Below are 8837 nucleotides of genomic sequence, written 5' to 3' on the forward strand. Positions count from 1 at the left end.
CTGGAGACTTGTTGTGAAAACTTTATTTGTCACACTTTTTAATCCTACCAGTCCATTGGCATTTAATACTTTCAGACATAAACATGTATAGTTTATGAGTTATATATATTTCATTTATGAAGCTAATTACAAGCCACGGCTTTAGCTTACATGTTTTGTCTAGTTACTTATACAGGCTATACTAATGCCAATTTATATTACAATTTTATATAGTCTTCCATAAGTCTGAAATAATTTGTACAAATAATTTATATATTTAAATAATAACAATTGCATACAATTCTCTAATATGACCATATTTACAACACGTCCAGGCATTGATTGTGTCCATGCTTTTTTACACCACGGCCTGTCACTGTCAGTGCATCCACCCATCTATCTGACACAAACATCTCTACTCTACATCTTTAACTCCATCTCATCATCTCACTCTCAAAAAAGAAAAGAGAAAAAAAAAACTGTTATAAAAAAAACAGTTGAGTGCTCTCTACTTTTTCTGCCCTTGCTGCCATGGTAACTGTGATTGCTCTAGTTGCTCCTGCTGCTCTGGCTGTCCTTGTGTCTGTCGATGATGTCACTTCCTTTGTCACTTTCATCCTGGTCATCCTCGTTGTAATCCGGGTCGTCGTTGTCATTCGAGGCACTGTCCCCCTCACGCCTCTCAGGGTCACTCTGGTCTTCTCCGTCACTCTCGTACTGACTGTACTCCCTTTTCCTGTATCCCTCTTCCTCATCTTTATCCTCTCCATCCTGGTACTCCTCGTAATCATCTTGATAATCATGGAGGGATCCGTTCAGACTGACTGAGTCTGTCCGAGCTGCATCCTTACCCCTACAGCAAAAGATTTACACTTAGCTTTGAATATATGAGGTAAATCCTGTCATTTAACACACTGTATTACACTGAGGCAAATTGAAATTTGGATAATTATATTGTGTATTTCTGTATTCTCAGCTCAGATTTTCCTCTATTTCAGTATATCTCCCTACTTTTTGACTTGACTATTTGCATGCCTCCCAAGGTCAATACAAAACAAACAACAACAAAAAAATAAATCAGAGCTACATCTCAACATGGCTGTATATTCTTGAACACTAAACTCTTGCCCCCTCTTGTCTTGTGAGGTATAAATAAATGCCCCATTGCTCTTAAACCCCCTGGAGGACAGTGGTGTGGGCAGGAGCCCTTGGGCCTACCTGCGTGTGGAGTTACTCTGGAGCGACCGCACTGAGGGCGACTCGCTTCGAGAGCGTCGGTTCTTGAGCGCCTTGTCTTGCACAAAATCCTCAGAGAGGCCGCACGCCTTCAGGGCCTCTACGTAGCGTCTCTCTGCAGCCTGCTTTGCGTTGTTCTGTGTGAGATTGAAAAAAAAAGATCATGTGAATACTTTTAACTTTCTACTTAGTTTATGGTTCACATAAGTTATTTTTCTACCGATTAGATGGATGTGAAATACTGGAATAGAATACCCACCAATAGTTGGAAGATCTAAATATAAGTTTGAATAAATCTAAATATATAAATTGCTGAAGTGTATTAATTTGCTTCGTGTCATCTTCATTTGTTCGTATCATCTTCATTTGTTCGTATCATTCATTTCATATTGTCTGTGTGTTTGAGAGAGAGAGAGAGACTGTTTTTCTCTCTCTGTGTGATTGAGTCTATATGTGTGTGCACATGTGAGAGACTGTCTCTCTCTCTCTCTGAGTGTGTATGACTATCCCTCTCTCTGAGTGTATGTGTGTGTGACTCTCCCTCTCTCTGAGTGTGTGTGTGACTCTCACTCTCTTTTTGAGTGTGTGTGTGTGTGTGTGACTCTCCCTCTCTTTCTGAGTGTGTGTATGTGTGTGTGACTCTCCCTCTCCCTGAGTGTGTGTGTGTGACTCTCCCTCTCCCCGAGTGTGTGTGTGACTCCCCCTCTCTCTCTTTCTGAGTGTGTGTGTGTCTCTCTCTGAGTGTGTGTGACTTTCCCTTTCTCTCTCCCTCTCTGAATGATTGAGTGTTTGTGTGTATGTTTGTCTCTCTCTCTCTCTCCCTGAGTGTGAGTGTGGCTCTCCCTCTCTCTGAGTGTGTGTGACTCTCCCTTTTCTCTGAGTGTGTGTATGTATGTCTCTCTCTCTCTCTCTCTCTGAGTCTGAGTGTGTGTGTGTGCCTTACCCGTGCCACCTGCTCCAGCAGCAGAGGCCTGCCCCTGACCCTCTCCTGGATCTCCTTCATCTCCTCTCTGTACTCTCTCCTCCTCTGCTGGTCCTGCTTTCTGCCCCAACACACAACCAGCCCCGCCGTTATCAACACATTCACACACTCATACGCACATTCACTTGCTCATTCATTTATTTATATATCCATACACACACAACATACACTCACTTGCTTGTTCACTTACATTCATCCATTCAACTGAATTAAACATCAAACAAGAATTTATTTCAAATAGAATTTTGGCAGATTACCTGTGTCAATTTTACTGTGATGTTTTATTTGCCCTAGTGATGTATATTGAGGCCAGGTTGTGTGCCCTAAAAAACACACTCTCTCTAGCAAAAGTGTCTCAAGGGCATTTATCTGTAATCAGCTCCACCTTAACCCGTTTTGGCATATATTAAGGGTGCTCTAAGCGATGTCATATGTTTTTTAGGCTAAAATATTTTTTGTCACTTACAGCAAACATCACCTAACCATCTGTTAGCTGTCTGTGTCCTGAATACACTTTTAAAAAATGTGATCTCTGTGGAAAACCCAGGCTTCAAAAACAGCCACAAAACAACTTGGGCAAACCTTGCCCATAAAAAAATTGTTCCAGCAAATCACCGACGAGATGCACATTTAGGAGAGTTTCGATTGCACGGGAGGGAGGGGGAGGAAGTAGCTAGCTAGCTTTCTGTTTTGTTTTAACGTCAACAGAAGTGTCGTTACCCAGCATCGCTTAGAGCGCCTTTAAAGGAGAACTCATGAACATGCCCCCAGAGTGTACCACTGTAGCTTCCTGGTAGCTCTAGCTGTTGGCTGCAACAACTTGAGATAGGTAGAACCGATTGTTTTGGGGGATTTTTTTCGTACCGACAGTACTCCGTGACCTTGATAAACGGAATTCTCCTTTAAGCAACAAAAAGTTAACTGACCAAAAAGCTGACAATTGCACACATACACCACTCCTCAAAATTGAAAAAAATACAATAAAGTCATAGCATGTTAAGAGACACTACATCATATTGCTCACAAAATATTTATTAATCGAAAAATGTACACATTAGAAAAATATAAATATATGTATTATAATATAGTAATTTTAGAAGGCTAATGCAATTGAATCTAAAGTGATGGCAGTGAAAAAAATGTGGAGAAACACATGATATTGTTCAAACTGCAGAAACTCCACAAAGAGTCCGTCCTGAAAGTATGGAAACCTTCAAAGAGATCTCTGTGTACGTTGTATGTTGTACAGAATATGGAGTCTGAAGTTTCTCTGTAAAACCCCCCAATAAGGAGATAACATAACTTCTGAAGTTTGTCAATGGAAAATGCAGGCTAGTGCTACCCCACCGAGGGCTCTAGCTTTCTTTCACGACAGCTACCTAGTAGAATAAAGTTATCCTGAGTCTGTGATTTGAGGCGATTTGGCCTTTCTCCACCCTGAATACCAAATATTAAGTAAAAAGAGTTGATTTTGTCTGAGATTGAGGTAATTTGACAGGCTTTCATTTTTTACTGAAGTCTAACGTAATCTGAATTCTCCACCCCCACACCCACCCCCTTTCAGTCTCGAGCTGGACCGGCATGGGCTCTCTCTCCGTCTCTACCTGAACTCCTTGAGTTTGGACGGGCACGTCTGGGCCAGCGTCTGGTGCGGGTCGATGGCCTGCGCCCTTCGGGTGATCACCTTCTGCAGACGGCGCTCCCGCTCACGCTGACGCTCCAGCCACCTCTTCTCCTCTTCCTCCGCCTTCTGCTTCTGTTCTAGAACCTTCCTGTCTCCACGGAGATGGGGAGGTGGGTGGGAGGGATGTTGGGTGGGGGGGTGCAGAGGCAGCCAGCATGATGAAGAGGGTCGAGGTGATTATAAGTAAGAGAAAAGTAAGGGGTCACGGGGGGTAAAAAGGCTCTTTGACAGGTTAAGGGTTACAGGTGTAGGGGGTACGTCCAGACACTGAGGTGGAGATTTGGGTGAGGTCGGTGAGTTTGGGAGAGCCACACTCACATTGGTATGGAAGCAGTTCAGGAAGTTCTCTTTGTTTCAGAAGGGTGCACAGCATTGAGAAGGAAGTAATTGGAAGATACTCTAAACTGCGTAGTGGGGGTTTGGGGTTCTTGGATTTCAGAGGACATAGTCACACACATTCTACTTTGCTCAGTAGAGACTCTACAGAGGGTAGTCTAGAACAAAGACTAGACAAAAATGATGACACAAAGTACATACATACACGCACATACACACACACACACATACCACACCCTACGAGTCACAGCTTCTAGAGCATGTCCACTTATGAGTCAGTGTAGGGGGCCAGAAACGAACACAACACTGTAGTACAACATCAGAAGGCACACAAGGGTTGGAGTGTTTATGAAGCACCATCCAGAGACACCAGCAAGGCTTCGGGGACAAGCGGACACTAACGTAGAACACGAACACGGGTCCATGGGCATTTGCAACCCTCCACTAGAGAGGGCAGCTCGTGCGTGTGGGCACCAGTTTACCTTATGGCGTCTTGCCGTTTGCGCGCGGCGTCGGTGATTTTGGCGCTGAGCACCTCCTGGCTGCCGGACAGCGAGGAGCAGAGGCTGGACGAGGAGGTGCGGGGCGGGCCGCGACGCTGGCGGGGCGACGAGGACGGCGAGCTCAGGAACGGCCAGCGGTAGTCGCGGGGGGTCGTGTCCGCTTCGGGCGCGGCGACGCGCTCCCGCCGCGAGGGCAGGCTGGCCGTGCGCAGACGGAAGGGCTCGCAGGCGGTCAGCGGCTTGGACTCGCGCTTGCCGCGCTCCAGCTGCTTCTGGAAGCGCCGGTAGCTGGCGTCGAAGTCCGGCACGTCGGGGTTAATCTTGGGCCGGTGGCTCGCCCTGTCGCTGTCGGCCGCTTGTCTCTCCTCCTCCTTCTGCTTTCGCTCCTCCAGTCGGCGCGCCAGCATGCTGGGTGGCATGGAGGCGCTGTGGAGCAGGTCGCGCGCCCGCATCTGCATCTTGATGGCGCGGTACAGCTGCTCTTCCTTCAGCCGCTCGTTGGCGGCCGCCACCTCGCGCACGGCCCGCGGCACGGGCTTGGCCCGGAACGCCGGCCGCCCGCGCGCGTCCAGCGCCTCCTCCTGGGCGATGCGACGCAGCTCCTCCTCGCGCTGCTCCCGTTTCAGCCGCTCGCGCTCCAGGAAGCTGAAGGGCCGCGACGCCGGGGGCGATCGGGAGGTCTTCGCGGTGCCGTCCTCGGCCGCGGCGGAGCGGTCGCGGCGACGCTGCAGCTCCTCGTAGAGAGGCAGGCGGACGTGCGCGGGCATGGGGCTGGCGCGGAACTGCCGCTGGCACTCGGTCAGGTCCTCCAGCTGCCGCCGGAGCTCGGCGTTCTCGCGCTCCACCTCGGCGCGCGTCTTCACCCCGCGCCGCTTGCGCTCGGCCTCGCGCAGCGTCATGTTGAACGGCTGCGGGACCGTCGCGCGCGGACGCCCACCCTCTCCTCCCTCACCGCCGCCATCTTCCTCCTCCTCTTTCTTCTTCTTCTTTCTCTTCTCCACCACTTTCTTCCGCATCCCGCGCCGACCTTTAACCTTGCCACGTGCCAGGTCCTGCCAGTCAGCGTCGTCACCCGGCTGGCTCTGGAGCGAGGAGAAGGAGTCGTGGTGCCCGGGTCGTCGGCGACTTCGGAGGGGCTTGTCCACCGAGAAGTCCTGCCACATGTTCTTAATGCGCTCTTTGGGCGAGAGCAACAGGCCTTTCTCCGGCCTGTTTTCCTCATCCTCATCGTCCGACCCGTCAGACGCCTGACACAGCTCGTGGGCCGAGTGGGACTTCTTCAGACGGCACCCTGGATGCACTAAGCCACCTCCTCCCCACTGCGTCCTGGCAACAAATAGACAAACAAACAAACAATCAATCAATCAAACAAAAGTCACTGCTGTCCCCTGACCATCTGTTTCTAAAGCTCAAGAGGCAGAACTAGACGCTGACAAACACCAAGGTAATCGGTTCAGTACCCCATGAGCACACCTCTAGTTGACACCCTCAAAGCATGTTATCCAGGTATTGGTTTGTACAAACAGCACTTGTGACAGGTGCACGATGGAACTTTTTGACCAATTTTTTGAGCTTGCGTATTATTATTTTTTTTTTGCACTCACTGCTGAGCCTAGCCGTGTATTTCCGCGACAATGAATGTGTGAAAAAATTGAGGTCAAATTGTGGTGTCGTTTTACACAGTCCATCCACAGATCCATTTGGATAGTAACTACACACATTATTCTTCCATCCTGCCTGAGTAGCTATCTGCACAGATGACAGGTAATACCTCACATGCTGACCAAATCACAAGCGTCTGTGTCAAGTGTTTGTTTTTGGCCACTCACTGCTGAGGATGCTGCGTGTTGCCCCCCGGCCCCCGGCCTCCCTTCAGCTCCAGCTTCTTGCGGTACATCTGCTCCAGCTGAGACATGGTGTGCAGGTGGGCCTTTTTCAGCTGCTCCAGCTTACGGTAGTACTCCTCGTTGGAGAAGTAGAACTCGCGCAGGTCGATGTGGTCGCCCGTCACCCTGTAGTCCTTAATCAGGAGCGGAGAGCCCTTTCCCGGAGAGTCTTCCTCCGCCGCCGGCACGTCACACTCCGAGTCGTATTCCATCTGAGTGGACGGGAAGGTAGGGGAGGGGTCAGGGCCGTGGAGGTGGATTAGTTAAGGGGAAGCGCATAGATGAGGACTGAGAGTGCAATAAGCAGGACAGAGTTGTCATCTAAAATAAAAAAAATTCAATGTCTGGAGATCTATAATAATAGTGTGAAATAGCAATGTAAATGTGTTTTGGTTTCGCAATTGCAACTATCCCAGATAATTATCAACAAAAGCCTAATACAGATGCCAAATGTAATGTGATTCTGAATACCTTTCTTATAATGAAATTAGGAGGAGTCATTATGGTATATTATTGCCTTAAATAATTAATCAACATAGTCGCATAAATGCCTCATCACCTCATTTTGTGTGTTCAAATATATTGCCTGGACTTCTACACAGAGCAAAAATGGACGCTCAATGTAGAGATTAACCAATCAGTTGCTGTTTAACCTTGTGATATGTCAGGGGCAATATAATAGAAGAGTAGGCCTATAAGAAAAGTCAAATACTGGAAAAGGGTAGGCTAAAATACTTAATCCATGTGTAGTTCTAGGTGAATGAAACCAATACACAAACACAAACCAATATGAAAACAGGTAAATATGACTGATTCTGTACAGTGAGGCGTAATAGGACACTCACACTGTGGTCGGTGTAATATGAAGAAGACATGCAACCCTCAGTTTAAGCTCATTATCAGTATGTCAGCTTGGAATGCCATATGGCAAGAAAATCCTTCCAGAGGGCACTTGTCTTAGCAGCAGATTCTCTAACAGAGGCTACATAAGACCCTCTTTCAGAAGTGTGGCTTTGTTTGCTGCTCCCTGGGCGTATTCCAGCTACTAACAAGATACAAAAGGTGAAACCAGGGCAAGTTGTTGGTTATACGGTCAACAGGTCTAGTGTCTGTATTTGTTAGTGCTAAGCAGGGCATCATGTACCACTGTACACAACCACCAGGGTAATGAAGGGCAAGGGGGCAACAACAGCCCAGTTAGTGCATCGATTTACTTTCATGCAGAAAAAGGTGAATGAGCAGTCTTCAAGTTTAGGTCAGAACAAATTGTACGACTGACAAGTAAATTACCCCCAAGGTCAAAGTCCCTGTTTAGCAGACAAACACAGTGAAGACATCTAGGTTGCAAGTTATTGTTTAGTTCTTGACTATTCAGCTATAACTTAACGTAGGCTATATCATAGCTCAAAATCCTTTACCATTATCGTAGTTAGTTAGCCAATTAGTCACCAGAGACATTGTTTTTTCAAACTTCCTCTTGTAAAATTACCTCTTTCTCATAATCTCGGTTATCCAGTTGTCCCTTCGTCGCGTACGGGAGTACTCTCTCTCGTTCATATAAAGCCAGTGGCGTCTTGGTGTATGGGTCTACCGGCGTTTTGAGACACGAAGTAACGATGATATTGTTTCGATGATTGCTCTGCATGGTTATTCAACTGACAATCGTTGTATGAGAAAAAAAAGTCTTTCTCGCAAAACTTTGAGTTAGTGGGTCTGCCACTGCCAGGATGGATGCTGGACTGGTTACTGGCATAGACTGTATAAAATACGTTAACGTTAGTGGTTACACCGGCGTACCTCTGCAGAGCAACGACGCTCCGTGGTGAATCCAAGGAAGTGACACAGCTAATGGAGGAAGTGAGGCAGTCAGGATTCCCCCTCTACAATCGATGCTCTACTACACAACTGCATAACCCCTTTGAGCTAACAGTGTCAATCCATAACTTTTTTATAACATTTGAACAAATCAAATTGGTCCAACTTCTAAAATAAGATTAGTTTTATTATGAAAACCAGTTTCACATTTCTTTACCAAATATTCATATTTCATTGATCAAACAATTATGTGAACCATGTCAACACTGCTTGCCCTGTTCCTACTTATTTTACTTTTTATTTTTTGAAAAAAAAGAAGGAAAAAAAAAAAAAAAAGTCAGTCATACCACCTGCCATGTGTGTCAGGTCACATGCCACCAGGCAATTAGATTTAAGGATTACCTACTTATCACTGG

General features: G+C 47.0%; 1 protein-coding gene across 3 annotated transcripts; it reads right to left on the minus strand.

Moving 5' to 3' along the window:
* Positions 1-120: 120 nt before the first annotated feature.
* fam161a (FAM161 centrosomal protein A) lies at positions 121-8421 on the minus strand. 3 transcript variants are annotated; one of them, XM_042103602.1, is made up of 8 exons: positions 8096-8229; positions 7452-7648; positions 6550-6818; positions 4700-6046; positions 3802-3969; positions 2159-2258; positions 1198-1352; positions 121-832 (listed from the first exon to the last, which is right to left on the minus strand). In XM_042103602.1, exons 2-8 carry the CDS (start codon positions 7479-7481, stop codon positions 529-531), a joined length of 2373 nt encoding a protein of 790 aa, XP_041959536.1. In that variant the 5' UTR covers positions 7482-7648; positions 8096-8229; the 3' UTR covers positions 121-528. The 3 variants fall into 3 exon arrangements, with proteins under 3 accessions (XP_041959536.1, XP_041959534.1, XP_041959533.1); XM_042103600.1 differs by having other exon boundaries at positions 7452-7651; positions 8096-8183; XM_042103599.1 differs by lacking the exon at positions 7452-7648 and having other exon boundaries at positions 8096-8421.
* Positions 8422-8837: the final 416 nt, after the last annotated feature.

This window comes from Alosa sapidissima, chromosome 9 (assembly GCF_018492685.1).
Source record: "Alosa sapidissima isolate fAloSap1 chromosome 9, fAloSap1.pri, whole genome shotgun sequence".
In the NCBI taxonomy this organism is placed as follows: domain Eukaryota; kingdom Metazoa; phylum Chordata; class Actinopteri; order Clupeiformes; family Clupeidae; genus Alosa; species Alosa sapidissima.

Bases quoted from the DNA above. Each gene is read 5' to 3' on its own strand.
- fam161a (XM_042103599.1), bottom strand. From the start codon at position 8,251: ATGCAGAGCAATCATCGAAACAATATCATCGTTACTTCGTGTCTCAAA. The intron at 1,353-2,158 runs GTAAGGCACACA...AATCTCACACAG, and splicing joins TGCTGGAGCAGGTGGCACGG to AACAACGCAAAGCAGGCTGC. The intron at 833-1,197 runs GTAGGCCCAAGG...CTTTTGCTGTAG, and splicing joins CAGAGTAACTCCACACGCAG to GGGTAAGGATGCAGCTCGGA.